The following is a 15,824-nucleotide window of genomic DNA, read 5'->3' on the forward strand; positions in this document are numbered from 1 at the left end:
AACACTTTTCTTCTCTTTAGTTCAGGGGTAATCAAACCTCAACCTGAAATTCCTTTCACTGCTCTCTGTCCATACTTTTATAAGGAGACGGTAATTAATAGGAAACCTAAACTGACTAGTGATCATCCGAGGTTTATAGGGTGGTTTGGAATAGCTTAAGATAGACACCGCTGGTCAAAGCAAACCTAAACAGCCCGAGATGTCCACTTTTCTCTGTTAAATGTAGCCGCATATCAGTCAAGAGAGTCCACACCCTCCAGATGGTCTGGAATTGGAAGGCCAGTAAGAACTGTGAGACATTTATTCCATATATTAAATACAGGGCAGACAGGCTGGCTGAAGGTCATGTGGAAGGTGTGAAGATGCTGAGAGCTAACGGCATCGTAAAAAGCCAGTGAGCCGGCATCGTAGTCCAGAAGCACGCCGACACGCCTCAGATGCGGTGAAGGATCGATGGTCATTTCTTTGCTGTTATGGCGCACCATCCAGGAGTTGTTGCAGCGACAGAGCACCCATGAGAACGGGTTCTTTCCAATCCATTCGTGCTTGGGTGCAGCTTTGTAGGCTATGCCTACTGCATACCTGAAAAAAAAAAATTATGGTTATTTGTGAAGCCCAACATTGGCATTATTTAGCGTTTACAACATTTAGGGTTCATTTTGAATTTATTTTCGCCTCCCACATTAATCACACATTATTGAGTCAGTGGGTAAGGGATATTACACATAACATTTAACCATATTAAGTCTGGTTTGATTCCAATTCTATTCAAGTACTTTAGTTTGCCACTATCTGCCTTACTGTCAATGTCTCAGTAACCTGTGGCATAAAAGATGGCATGCAAACTGGTTGAATACACACTTTACCCTACTGTATGAGATTGTAGAAATAAAGAACATGACCCTAGCAGTGTTGCCTGCTTTTTCTAAGTTGAAATGGGTTACTTCTGCAGGTAAACATGTGTAAGGAAGCTACATGGGGCCTGGTGATGAGCCTCTCGTAGATCTAGTAACTTATAACCAGTGTTTTCATTACATGGAATGTGAGGGCAACCAGTCTAAAGCTGTTAGCATTTATGAGGCACCTTTCTTTGACTCTGAATCTAGACAAAATGTTTTCCAAAGCATGGATGCTCCTTCCCTCCTGGGGTAATGTGACTGACTAAGGTTCTAAGAACTTCTATTGAAATAATAGAGAGATCCTGAGCTTAAAGACAAGTACTTCATTGTAATTTGTTGAAGCTTATCCCTCTATCTGGGCTGATTCTGTTTTGTTTGCCTTATTTTGGCGCTTTACTGTTCATTTCAGTCGCCAGTGTTTGCCTTGTACCACCAATAGTAAGCTTCTAGTGTTTAAAGCCCTTTTGAGAGCAGCTTTTGATTCACCTTTTGTCATTATGTGTTGATTTCAGTCTAATAATAAAGTACCTCAGAGATGGATGAGATTATCATATGGTTCTTGTTCTCAGGTCATAGCAAGACGTAGGTGTGAAAGCTCAGTGAGTGTTTTATTGGGACGGATCCAAGAATCAAAGTCAATGAATGGTCAATGGTCATACACAGCATGAATATTAAACATTGAGGGTGGAGAAACTACTAGCAAAAGAAAAGAGACTCTAAGGTGTGTTAAAATGTACTGTTGTTTGCATTAAATGCCAAAGATTTGCATCCATCTGCACAACTGCACTAGAGGCCCAAAGAGAAATTGTGCTAGCCCACTAGCCTGGGATCCAGGGTTCGAATCCTAAGTTGTGCTATTTGCTGGTATATCTACATAGTCATGGTTGGCCATGCCTGAGAATGGTGGTCAATGTATTGGCGTCCTGTTTGGAGTGTGTTACTGTATTGCGCCCAATCATTTAAGGGAAACCAGATCCATTGTGACCCTGACCAGGATAAAACAGTGGTATAACATGAAAGTAAATGAATGAATGAATCTTCCACAAACTAACCGTTAACCGGGTGGAGTTTTAATATATTACTTTAATACAGTATATAAGTCCAACCTGTAGCTTGTTACACCTGTCCAGTTAGTTTTATTAAAACACATAAAACCCCTAAACTTACCAAGTGCTTCCACCAATGAGAGCTTCCCAATAATGGCGGCCGCTGTCGATGTACACGTTCCCTATGACACCATAGCTGCTCTGGCTGCTGAAACGGTCCTGGCCGTGGCTCCTTTTTGACGATATCTCGTCTCGCTCCACGGTCAGATTGTCATGAGATAGTTTTAGCTTCCTGTGAGCAGACTTTGGGTCAAGTTTAAATGGCTGACCTGTGGAATCAAGAAAACAACATTGTCAGATGGATTTATACGGCTCTGTGGGGCTGAAGCTGATGTGAAACTGATAGAAATTGATGTTACTCAATGAGGCTTGGTGTCACTGTGCTTCAGAGACATTTAAAAGTGTACCTGAGCCTTGGCTCAGGGATAAGTCTTTGTACTTCCTGTCTCTTTTGCTAGCTTTGTTGCTAGAATTTGTCTGGTTTTTACCATGTGTGTGTGGCAGCTTTCTGAGCTCTGTAGTCTCTACAAGTTTCTGAATTCCCCCGGTCTTGAACTCTAGTCACTGTTTGGGTTATTACTTGCTGGTGGACTGAGTAGCTGGATAAATGACACCAAAACTTGTCTTAGTCTCTTTTCTTTGTCACTTTGTTTGTTGAGTTTTTCTGGCAGTTGTGTTGTGTGGAGTACAGTGGTACTGCTCTTGTAATTCGATTTCTCTCTATATTTTTATTCTTGAGTGTCTCTCTGGGCTGCAGCTTGTGGTTTGGTATTGTGTTATTTATTTTTTGAGTTTTGTTGCATGTTATGTCAGGTAATTATTATGTTACTTTCCTTTGTTTCCTGTTTGAGTCTCCTTCATTTGGTTTGTTTTATCATTTAATATATTGGGTGGTTACATCTGGGGCCTGTGCTTTGAGGTGCTCACCAACCCATGACAATAAATTAGTTATATTTTTGTGCTTTTTGGTTAATGAAAACAGTTTTAGAAAGTGATGTGGGTTTACACAGATGCACACAAATGTGGCCAAGCTAAGTTACACTTTGGTTGGTGCAATAGGTGTAAGTTTTTACTTAAATCTCTTAGGCTAATTCAATGAAGACCTGCTGGTGAACAGCATCAGTACTAACTAATTAAAGGTTAAAGTCTTTAGAATTATGGCTTTCCCAACTTCTAAACTTTATAAATACACTCTTTGTAGCAGTTTTTAAACCAATACATTTGTTGTGCATGATCTTACTGTTGGTCTTCAGCGTTCCAGGTTCACTGTTGCGACTTCCTGCCTGATTAATGGCCTTAACAATAAAGATGTATTTGGTGCCACTTTGCAGGCCGTGAACGGTGTAGTGGTTCTGCTTGATGTTGGGCACAATCATCCAGCTATCAGCTGAGTTGCAAAGACCTGGACAGAGAAGTGAAATTTTTTTTACTGTTTATATTACAAACCTGAAAACGCACGACCTTTTTTTTCCTAAAAATTAAAATATATTAGTAATTATGATGATTTGAATAGAATCTTATTTCATACTTACTGATAATATTGGACTGGCCAGTGAAGATGGTGTACTGCAGCTCATATGAAACCACTGAGAACTCATCATCAGATGTCCAGTGAACAGTTACAGTGTCATAGGAGGCTGTGCAAAGCTCTTCTCGTATACCTGAAGGACTTGGTGCTAAATCAAACATGAAACACACAATGCATTTGAGCCATTATGCTATTTTTAGGTCATTTTACAAAAACAAAAAAACCTTAACACAAATCATAGTGTAAACATGGACAATGGCACATTGGCAACCTGGTTCTAGCATGGCTTAAACCAGTGACCTTCCTATTGCTAGTCCAGGACCCTAACCACAATTGCTGGGCCATTATAAGCTGCCAGAACAGCCTCAGTGCAACTTGGAATAGATATTACAGGTCTACAATGCCATCCTTGAAATGACCATTCCTACGAAGACAGAAAATAATTAAGGGTCATTAATCTGACCCTTAGTGACCCTTCCAAGGTGACAAGAGGACTTAAATCATGCTAGGAAAATGATAATCAGCACTTATTTATTTAGGGTTTTTTTTTTTTACCAGTCTTTAGATCCAGTTTGTTCTCAGACCAGTGTAGTTTTCTGAGAACTACACTTCCCAGCATCCCAGCACTAATCAGCACTCATTACTGTCAGCAGTGCTGATGCTTTAAAACATGAGTGTCAAACTTGAGTCCTTGAGGCCTTGAGTTTGACACATGAGACTCTTTAACCAGACCTGACGTGAGACATGCATCCTGTTACACATACATAACAATGTAAATATCTTTTCAATAATAAATCATAGAAACTAACAAAGGGAAAGTGAAAAAAAAAAACTCATTTGAACTAAAAATACAGTATAATAAATATACACTGTTGTTGTAGTAAGTAAAAAGCATTAAAAAATTCTAATTAAATAATAATAGCACTGATTCATTCTGTTCTTTTGATTGCTAATGTACAGTTAATTTATGTTTTAATAAAGACTGTGTATTTACCTGTCAGGTAATCCAGAGTTTCTAGCATCTTCTTCTCTCTGGTAAAGTCCAGGGCGAAGGTGTCGAACGTGTCCGTCAGATTAATCTCTGGTATCAGGACCTGAGAGGATGCTGTGGCCATCGAGACTCTGGAACGACAGCAGCATTTACATATGTGGTGTCATTTATGTTTAATACTTTGCAATTATTTATGAATTCCAGTCAGGTCATCCTTTTTGCAATTCTAATGTTTCCTGCTCACCGCTCTGAAATGCTTTTGGCAGTCTGGAGGAAGCGTGCATGGTCGCTTTCTTTTAGCGTCTGGTCCGCTTGTGTTATGAGAGCAGAGGATCGTTCTATGCACTGCTTGCAGTTGGCAATTTGTTGTGCTAGTTTGCGCAACCGGACAGTCTGGAAACAGAAAATGTTACAATGTTAAAAGTTTTACAATAGCTTACAATAGCTTACAATAGTTTAAAATAATCAATGTTTGGTAAAAACACTAATTTCTACGAGCACAAGGACTGTTAGGATCTTGAAACATCAAATCAGTTTACATGGCCAAGCAGCAGCACACAAGCCTAAGATCACCATTCTGAATGGAGAGTTTTAAATGAGGTGATATAAAACACACTGCCATTGGACTATAAAGCAATGAAAACATGTTTGCTTGGTTTAAAAGCTAAGGCCTACAAATCTAGATCTGGATTTTTTTATATAAACTTGGCCTCACTGAACATTCGTCAAACTCAGTTTCCTTCATGTTGTCACCCAACATCAGTGGGCAGCATTTCAATACTTTGCTTTGCTGAATGAAAGCATATTCCAACAGTTATGTTCCCAAACCTAGTACCTAACCAAGTGAATAGATCTGTACATCCTTCTGACAATTTCTTCTCCTTAAAATCCATCTGATTTGCAGTAACTGATTTTATGAAAATAAAGATAAAACATCTATTAATTTATCAATGTATTTTAGTACTTACTTTTCCCTCTTTTATTTTGGCACTAATAATCTGTCTCCTCTCCTGAATTATGTTGATCAGGAGGTCACACTCCTCCATCAGTTTACCCTCCTGTCGGGATGCATTTACCTAAAAAACACACACAGAAATACACACACACACCACAAATGCATGAGCATCGATGTTGCCTCATAATAACTAAACCATATTCATGTAACTATTCATAAATCTATCTATTTTAAATAAACATAAATAAATTTACATAAGTGAGAAAACACATTTTATTATTTTTAAACAGGTTAGGTTGTGCCCAGGTATGTAATGTTTGTTTTTATTTTGGAGGGTCAGGGGTTACTGTTTAGCCTTTTTTTTGCATTGTCCACATTAGAATATACATGATGCACTCTGGCGACCTCTGCTGGTTGCATGATATCCTCACTGGCCGAGGACAGACATAATCGTCTATAATATATATTATGTATATTGTGTATATTATATATATATAGTGTATATTGATTTACATAATGTACTCATAATAATTTATCTTACCCTACATGTCTTTGTGAGTCGAATAAAATCTGTAAGCCACATGCTGTGCAATTTGCACAATATTGCAATTTTGCACCTCTTTAATATCTCTGCTACCATATAAACCTTACGCTGTTAATTGTACATCAGAATATGTACAGTTTTTTACATCACTACCATGTACTGGCCAACATATAGCTGAAATGCCAATAAAGTCTTTCTTGAACACTTGACCACAAGCCTACACCATTAAAATATCTACATTATTACTACTGAAATGTTTTGTATTTATAATTTAGATAAAACACACTTGGTTTACTGATCCTAAAGTCTTGTTATTTTCAATAACAGTATAACATTTGCTCTTCAGGTTCAGTGGTTAATAAAGACCAGGTGTACATGGGTTCTGTAAAGCGTAACTAATTCATGCTCCAAATGTTCCTTCAGTATCTCCATTAAAGCACAGATTCTGAGCTTTTAGAATGAGAAAGCTTGTAAAGTATAAAGTCTTTAAATGCACAAATATGTAGGGTGCTACTGTGATATTTAATCATTCTGAGCCTTTTTCTTTTGCCCATGGAGCTTCAAGGAATTAAAGAAATAAAACACAGTCATTAAATTAAATTCAAGCTGACTGAAAATCGCATTTTATATGAATAGTTTATTTCTTTTGAAGTGCATTTAATATTTTAATGAGAAATAAAAGCCATCTCATGTCGACTTGAAGTGTTTAAATCATTAAGTTGTTTTTTCTGCTTTAATCACTAAACTCTTATTAATTGATACTAGTTTCAAGAAATTCAATTTAATAAACAAACAAAACTTTTGCATCATATAATAAACGCTATAATAATAATAATAACACTATATGGCCAAAAGTATGTGAACACCTGACCATGAGCTTTATTAAGTCCCCCTGTCACTTTGCTGCTGTGAAAGCCTTCACTCTGCTGAGCAGGATTTCCACTAGGCTTGGACTGTGGGAATCTGTGCACATTTGTGTGTCAAATGAGTATTTGTGAATTTGGAAAGGAACAGACAAGAAGGCCTGGATTTCAGTCTAAATACTGACATGCTGCTTAGGTGGCATCATATTGCCGTGCCACATGGAGTTCTACCATGTTTTTATTATGACCTATTTTTGCTGCCATTGTTTGTCTATAAAGACTCGCTCTCTCTCACTCACTCACTGTTTTAACCACTTATCCAGTTAGGGTTGCGGGGGGTACTGGAGCCTATCCCAGCTTTTCAATGCTGGCACAAGGCACACAGTAACTCCCTGGACGGGGCACCAGTCCATCGCAGGGCAGACACACACACACACACACACCTGACTGCATGTTTTTGGACTGTGGGAGGAAACCGGAGCTCCACACAGAAAGGACCCAGACCGCCCCGCCTGGGTATCGAACCCAGGACCTTCTTGCTGTGAGGCGACAGTGCTACCCACCGAGCCACCGTGCCTCCTCTATAAAGACTGTGAGATTTTATTAAGCTGTTAGCTACAGTATGTACCGTAAGTGGCAGTAATAGCTAGATTTACCATCTATGGATTGTTCACGTGTGTAATGCTGTTGTATATAGTTAATCACAACTCTTGGGAATAATTCCCTGAACTCTGAGACCATTTTACATGGTCTACATTTTTCTGCACCTTCCTGGTATGTAATGACGAGGCGAGATGTGAAAGAGGGGATTGTCTGGGGTTTGTATGACCTTGTAAGAGGTGTAATAACTTTTCTTGGCATTTTAAGCTTTTTTACTGTGTGAAAGGGACTTATTCACTCACAGCTCTGTGCTTTCAACACACTAATTAGGTTCTGTGACCTTTGAGCACTGCTCCTAACAGTGAGAGGGCATTTTACAAAGTTCTTTCTTTTTTTTTTTTACTAAAAATATCTGGCCGGTGCGTGTATGTTTGGTAATGAGGACAGAAAGCTTTAAACTGCTCAGGAGAACAAAATCAGAATACTGTTGTTAATTCTCTTCACCCTTTATTTAACTTAAGGTAAATTAGTACAACAACAATAACGACAAAGAGAGAAAATTTGAACAGATGGTCAGATGTATTCCAAAATCCAGCCTTTACCAGTGCTGCCATGAATTAAAAGCTGCTAATAAACAAGCGAGGCTGACCATGGTTATATAAGATTTACATCACCGTGTGCTTAAAGGCTGCAGCGCTAGAAAGAAATCAACACAAAACCTCTAAGCCCACGGCAATGTCATGCTCAGCTGACCGTGAAATTAAATCATACTATAAATGAAACTTTGTCATCACCTAGTTAATAATACAGTTATTAAATGTATATTTTTTGGCCCTGCATATTTTCAGAAAGATTTTAGACAAACTATGTGATCCAATCATGTAGTCAAGAACGTGTGTAAGACGCCTTACAGCAAGAAGGTCCTGGTCTTTTCTGTGTGAAGTTTGCACGTTCACCCTGTGTATGGGTGGGTTTCCTCCGGGAGCGCCGGTTTCCTCCCACAGTCCAAAGAGCAGTGAGGTGAATTGGAGACATAAAATTGTCCATGATTTGTTTGTTTGTTTATTAGAATTTTACCGTCATGTTTTACACTTTTACACATGACAGGAACGGTAGTTACTCATTACACAAGATTCATTATTTCACAAGGTTATATCGAACACAGTCATGGACAATTTAGTGTCTCCAATTCACCTCACTTGCATGTCTTTGGACTGTTGGACAAAACCGGAGAACCCGGAGTAAACCCACACGGACACAGGGAGAACATGCAAACTCCATACAGAAAGGACCCGGGCCGCCCCACCTGGGGATCGAACCCAGGACCTTCTTGCTGTGAGGCGACAGTGCTACACACCGAGCCACCGTGCCCAATTGTCCATGACTGTGTTTGACGTTGAACTTATGAGCTGATGAATCTTGTGTAACGAATAACTACTGGTTCTGGCATGAATGTAACCAAAGTGTAAAACATGATGTTAAAATCCTAATTAAATAAATAAATCCCAAGACCGCAGTTTGTACAGGAGTATGTAAAGGTATGAACTATGTATATGTGTAAAAAGAACTACGTACATACTGTATGTGTACATAGATTGAAATGAATAATGATAAAAATAACAGTATTTATCAAAACCCAGAAACACTGACTCACCTCCACATGCTGACACGTCTGAATCAGTTTTGCCATCAGTGACTCCAGCTCATTGCTCCTCTTAATCAAATGGCTGAGATTTGAGTCCAACATTTGCTGTAAAAAAACACAGCATACTTTTAAAAGATGTAAATATTTTCACGAGAAAACAGATCAGTTCCAACAGACTGACCTCCACATAGTGTTTTTCTGTATAGTATTTCCTGATCATGACTGCTTCTCTACCACCTGAGATAGTGACTGGAACAAGCACCAGAGCGGACGAGGCTTTCTTGCAGAGTAAATAAATAAAAAACTCTGTCCACTCAACTGGCAAATTCAGCATAAATAGCCCTCTTCTGACATCCTGAATATCTATCAAGTCTTTTATGTAAGGAATTTCTGCCCAGGAACATGCAGTGCGGTTTCTTTTCCTTTCTATTCAGAATGTAGAGCAGTTCCTAGAATTAGCTAGAACATACAAAGGATTCAGCCTTGATACTGGGATGATGCAAAATGGCTCAAAATTCTATGGATATTGTGTTCATGCTAAATATAGATGTCAATCCCTGGAGTGAAATATTAAAGGGCTTTACCACTGCATAATACACAATGTTGTTTATTGTTTACTAGGGATGTAACGATGCACCAGAAGACAGTTAAAAATCGGTGCACATGTGCCACGATTCAAATCGGTTATTCATTTAAGATGAATCGATATTCACTTTAAACAGCAGAGGGCACTGGCGCTATTCACCTCGCCTGGTTGACATCACTTCACAAGGTTGCCAGGTTCAGAATTTTCGAGCCAAATTTATTTATGTGAGGATACTTTCTTTATTTGTATTATTCATTTATTTATAAAATGTTGGATTTGTTTTAAAATTTAATTTCTGGTTTTTTTTACACAATAAGGATTATTTGGCATAGTTTGTACCTACCTCAGAAATAAAAGAGCATTCATTATTTAGATAAATAAAAGATAAGCACAAATACAGTATTTTATTTTATTTTTAAGAGAAATAATAAAAGGAAACTTTGTCATAATTTGTCTATAATTTCATTTTGTAAAAAAAAAATGGGAAAAAAAATCGTATTGTGAACTCAGTATCGTGAATCGTATCTCATCGTAGGTAGAGTGTATCGTTACATCCCTATTTTTTACACATAATAGGTGCTGCGCGAGGAGGCAAATCGATATAATAGCAAAATCGTTTTGCTAGTAATAATTCAGAAAAAGGATCAAACTATAATAAATCAATATGAATCTAAAATAATAATGCAGTGAGAAATACAGATGATACAAAGTTCTAAGGACAATGGTTAGGAAATATGAAAACAAGGGACTAGGAAGCTATGCACGGAACCAGAAAACAATACAAACACAATACAAACAATCAAGGCACCGCTAAGAATCACTACAAAATTAGTTTGTGACCTCTGTGTCACCTCAAATATATACCCCTGTAAAACTGGAAGAAGTGGATTATTGCTTGCTGATAATACTTAAAAATGTAAAATGTAGCAGAAAAAATGCTTCAATTTCTAAAGTGGCTGCACAGTTGGGGTCGGTGGGTGGCACTGTCGCCTAACAGCAAGAAGGTCCTGGTCCTTTCTGTGTGGAGTTTGCATGATCTCCCCGTGTCTGTGTGGGTTTCCTCTGGGAGCTCCGGTTTCCTCCCACAGTCTAAAGACATGCAGTCAGGTTAAATGAAAATACAAAATTGCCCCTAGGTATGTGTGTTTGTGTGTGAGTGTGAGTGTGTTTGCCCTGTGATGGACTGGCGACCTGTCCAGGATGTTTCCTACCTCTCGCTCAGTGAGTTGTACCCACCACGACCCTGAACAGGACAAAGAGGTAGTAAAAACAGACCATGAATAAATGAATGAAACAATTTCTAGAGGTGCCAATAACTGTTTCAGATGTGGTTTTGTTTAAGATTAAATTTTTCTTTGAATAAATTTACTTTTATTAAGGGTTAATTAAGCAAATTCACTAATTATTTTTACTCATCATAACTTCTTGATGTCATGTTCTTGACTGTGATGGTCTGTGCTCAAGTACGTCAGTAAGATGATTTTGTTTGATGCTCATCCACCGGCTCAGGTTTCAGCAAGAAGGTCCTGGGTTCAATTCCCAGGTGGAGTGGTCCGGGTCCTTTCTGTGTGGAGTTTGCATGTTTCCTCCCACAGTCCAAAGACGTGCAGTCAGGTTAAAAGAAAATACAAAATTGCCCCCTAGGTATGAGTGTGTGTGTATGTGTGAATGTGTGAGTGAGTGTGTTTGCCTTGTGATGGACTGGCGAACTGTCCAGGATGTTTCTGACCTCTCGTCCAGTGAATTGTACCCACCACGACCCTGAACGGTAAATTGGTGGTAAAAACAGACAATAAATGAATGAATAAAATAATTTCTAGAGGTGCCAATAATTGTTGCAAATGTGATATATAAAAATAATAATTTTTTATTATTTTTATTACCTGTATTTCCATTATTTTTTTTCTTAGAATAAATGTACTTTAGTTATAGGTTAATTACGCTAACTCACAATCCTTATACTCATCATGAGCACTTTTACTGTGATGCTAAGTAATACTATTCTACTAGAGTACTTAAGTACGTCAGTGTGATGATTTTGTAATGCTCATCCACCGCGTTATTACACTGTTTTAGATTTTATTTCAGGTTTAATTATGTTAGTTCAGCCAGTGAAATCATTCCATCAGTCTAAACTACTGATTTGAAGCAGACTTTTAAAAAGATTAACTTAGTTTAGGTCGTTAAAGAGTTTTATTGTAATTTAATTGCTTCGTTGCTTCTGTGGTGGATGTGGTGAATAAAACACACACACTGTGGATTAAATGCTGCAGTCTTGTCCTAACCCTAAAGCGTATGTTTCCTTTAGTCATTTGTCTTCTGGTAGCATTTTTACAAACACCTTAGGTGGTCTGGGCAGTGGGAGCTATCATTTCCCACTGCGTCCTTCCACTTTCCTCCCTGGTAAAAATGAGTGCCATGTGGTGCCATGTGGTGCTCTACATTCTCTATCTACAGTGCTAATACTACCCAGCTGGCTTTGTCCGAGATAAACATGTTGATTATGTTTACTGATTGATTCAAGAAGCTTCGGGCAATGCTCAGCACTTATGAGAGCTACATACAGAACATATCAGAGACAGAACGAGAACAAAATCACGCATTAGGATAAAAGACAAGAGCTTAGTATGTGGTTAGACAGAAAGGAAAACAAAGCCAAGTATAACTGCCAGGATATCATTTGTAAAGCCAGATAATTGCAAACATTTTGGACCAGTAACATTCCACATATTTAGCTTGTCGCTAGCTGTATGGCAGATCAATACACACACAAAAAATCTTTAAACACAAAAGATTTTTCACACAGAAGAGGATTGGAAGCTGGCTGAACTGGTGTGCATTTGAGGAAGGAAGCCTGAAGCCAGGCCAGATGGTTATGGAAACTGCTTCACTTTGAATTTTCCACTGTGTCTATTTCACATTTTCCTAATGCAAAAACATGTACTAATATGAAGTGTAGATGAAGCAGAATGGAAGACAATCCTCTTAAACCCCAAGACCAAGATGTAATTTTTCTAATTTTTTTGTAATCCTTTTGGTTTCCTCCCCATTTAACGTTACTGTAAATAAATCTCAACAAGTCTTTGTCTTGAGGAAGTTGTTGTATATATAGTCATAATGAAAACAGGACCAGCGGGAGTAAATACAGCTTAAATTTTCTATAAATAGTTTCATTAGGTTATTTTAGTGGCTTTGTTTGCTGAGTCTGTTACAGTGTGGAACTGGGAGTAAACTCTTTTTTCAGAAACAGATTTACCCTGCATAAACTGACCAAGCCTTCCTCTTGCCCAGATGTTCAAACAAGCCAGAAGGCCAAATGTAGGAAGGTTTGAGGACTGAAGCCAAGCTTCTACCTTTTCCCAATTATTGAGGCCACTGTGGTCTTATAAGTAGATATTGTTGTCTTGATCAATGCCCTGCCATGATTTTATCATGGAGATTCAGACAGTTCATTGGATTTTATGGCCTGGTTTTGTAATTTCACCTTCATTTGTTTTTTTATCTTGTTTGCTGCACCCACAGTGGTTTTGCCAAATATGACTCCACTTTTAAGAAACAGTTTTTGTATAGTCAACCAACAACTTCTCAATCCTACCTTTAGTTTCTCGTAGCGCTCGCTCAGTGCCGCCACTTGGTGATCGCGGTGACGTCCTACCAGCTTGCAGAGAGAGCAAATGAGCTGATCGTCCGTAAGACAGTACATGTTCACCTTCTCCTCCTCGTGCTCCAGGCACTGCAGCCCTCGAAGGTGCGAGTCGGGCAAAGGCTCGATGAGACGATGTCCGGTGAACGGCTTTTTGTTTGGGTGGGTAGCACGCAGGCATTCCTCGCAGTATGAAACCTCACAGGTAACACAAGTCTTTACGGCACACTGTGGCGGCTCCTGCTCACAAAACTGACACTGTACCATGTCGGTGGGCGAAGAGGGGGCAGTGGCGGTCATGGCGCCCTGACAGTCGCCTGGCGAGCTGTGTCCGCTGGCGGGGAGAAGAAGGGTGGCCGAAGTTGAAGCCCTTTGGACACGGTCGATGATGTTCTGGAGGGTCACGTTGCGCTTGAGGGCATCCAGGCCACGCTGAGGACTCAGTGAGATGGCATAGCGACAAGTGGGACACTGGAAGGCGCAGATGGTCTCAGCCGGCTCACCTGAGGTGCAGTGAGAGACCAGGATGCGGCGGGCACAATTGAAGCACAGGCTGTGAGCGCAGGGCAGCAGCAGAGGGTCCTCAAACAGCTCCAGGCAGATCGGGCACGTCAGCTCCGACTCCAGAGTTTCCATCCTTTTTAGGTGGAGCGAAGAGGGAAGGACATCGGCGAAATCCAGGAGAGCCGGGCAGCTTTCTGGAAATGGACAAATATTAAAAGGATGAGTAGAACCAGTATAAGACTTCATTGCTTTTCACACACAAGATTTTCACATTGTGTGGTGTCAGAAATGGATAAACCCAAGCCAGATAATCCCACCATCATGTTATAATCCCCAGTGTGTTAATAGAAGAAACCGTCCTATTTTTGGTACATCCTTTTGGTTTCCTCCCCGCTAACGTTGCTGTAATAAAATGTCAAGAAGTCTTCGTCTTGAGGAAGTTGTTCTAAATATAGTCGTGATGAAAAGAGGACCAGTGGGAGTGAAAATCCAAATTTGCATAATTTATTAAGTTAATGGTTAGTTAGTTAGTTATAGGGAGTTCACCCTATATGTCCCATATAGAAGTCAGTTCCTCACTCAGAAACTAATTGGATGTGAACTGGATGTACCCAACCATAATCTGAAGTGCCACAGCAAAGGGTCCAAATACTATTAGTCTTTTTGTATGGATGTAACGATGCACCACAAGACAGTTAATAACCGATTTAAAAATTCCACGATTCAAATCGATTTGACATGTAAAATGAATTGATATTCACTTTAAACAGCAGAGGGCACTGGCACTACACACCTCGCCTGGTTGACGTCACTGGCGCTATACGCCTGGTTGCCAGATTCATATTTCAAAATAATCAGAATACAAGCACACAAACAGCATACCAGGCAGGTCCCACAAAGATACAAACTCGGGTCTCATTATATTTCTTTCTTATAAACTTACACAAAAATTACCAAGGAAAAGTACCAACAACTTTGTGTTTTATTACACCGAAGCTTAATTTAGTGACTCAGTGAATCATTTTTATAGGCTCTGTGTTGCAACCCACAGGTTGTTTTGGTGACTTTGTTCTTAAGATACTGCCACATAAATAATCAACAAGCAGCTGAGTTATTTTAATAAACATTTTATTAAATATTTTATTTAAATGCTGGAGTAAAACAGTATTCTGTTATGTATGGAAAGTATTCTTTTGTTTATCCGTTTTACAGATGCTGTTGTTTCTGCTGTTCACAGGGCTAGGCTAGCATAACTGACCTACATCCTAAATGAGAATGACCATTGTGCTCTCGATGCTCACTCTCCTGTCATGTTTTCTCATAATTAAACAAATACTAATCTCCAAAATCCCTACAGTACCTGATAAAAACAGATTAAATGTATCCTTTTATACTGATGATGCATTTAAAGCCTCTCTGTAAAAATTAACAATATGTATAATAATAATAAAAATTATTATTATTATTATATTATTGTTTGTATGAGTTTATTAGTATTATTATATTATTTGTATGATTTTATTATTATTATATTATTTGTATGATTTTATTAGTATTATTATAATATTATTATTAATATTATATATATATATATATATATATATATATATATATTAAATATTATTATATTATCATTATTATTATTATTATTATATAGTGATCTTAAAATAATAATAATAATAATAATTATAGTATAGTTTTGACAATATTCATTTTTTTAACAAGAGAAGCATTTCAATTATGTATTATTCTGTATTTATAATTGTGTTTGGTGTTTTTAACAATTTAATAATTTTAATACAAGATTTTTAAATATTTTACTAACCTCTTAGTGTAGTTTAGTGTAAAATGTTTTATATTTTTAAGATACATATTGAATACACGTTGATTAAATAATATAAATAATAGTTAATTACAGGATATAACAATAGTTTATATAAGAGTTGATGTTTTATAGTAC

The 15,824-nt window shown here is 38.2% G+C and overlaps 1 protein-coding gene across 2 annotated transcripts; it reads right to left on the bottom strand.

The window, feature by feature from the left end:
* Positions 1–13,996, bottom strand: mid1 (midline 1). 2 transcript variants are annotated; one of them, XM_063009717.1, is made up of 9 exons: positions 13,313–13,996; positions 9,141–9,236; positions 5,493–5,600; positions 4,769–4,917; positions 4,528–4,655; positions 3,538–3,681; positions 3,246–3,407; positions 2,067–2,274; positions 1–582 (listed from the first exon to the last, which is right to left on the bottom strand). In XM_063009717.1, the coding sequence occupies exons 1-9, from the start codon at positions 13,994–13,996 to the stop codon at positions 234–236; spliced, it is 2,028 nt and encodes a 675-aa protein (XP_062865787.1). In that variant the 3' UTR covers positions 1–233. The 2 variants fall into 2 exon arrangements, with proteins under 2 accessions (XP_062865787.1, XP_062865788.1); XM_063009718.1 differs by lacking the exon at positions 9,141–9,236.
* Positions 13,997–15,824: the final 1,828 nt, after the last annotated feature.

This window comes from Trichomycterus rosablanca, chromosome 15 (genome assembly GCF_030014385.1).
Source record: "Trichomycterus rosablanca isolate fTriRos1 chromosome 15, fTriRos1.hap1, whole genome shotgun sequence".
Lineage (NCBI taxonomy): Eukaryota > Metazoa > Chordata > Actinopteri > Siluriformes > Trichomycteridae > Trichomycterus > Trichomycterus rosablanca.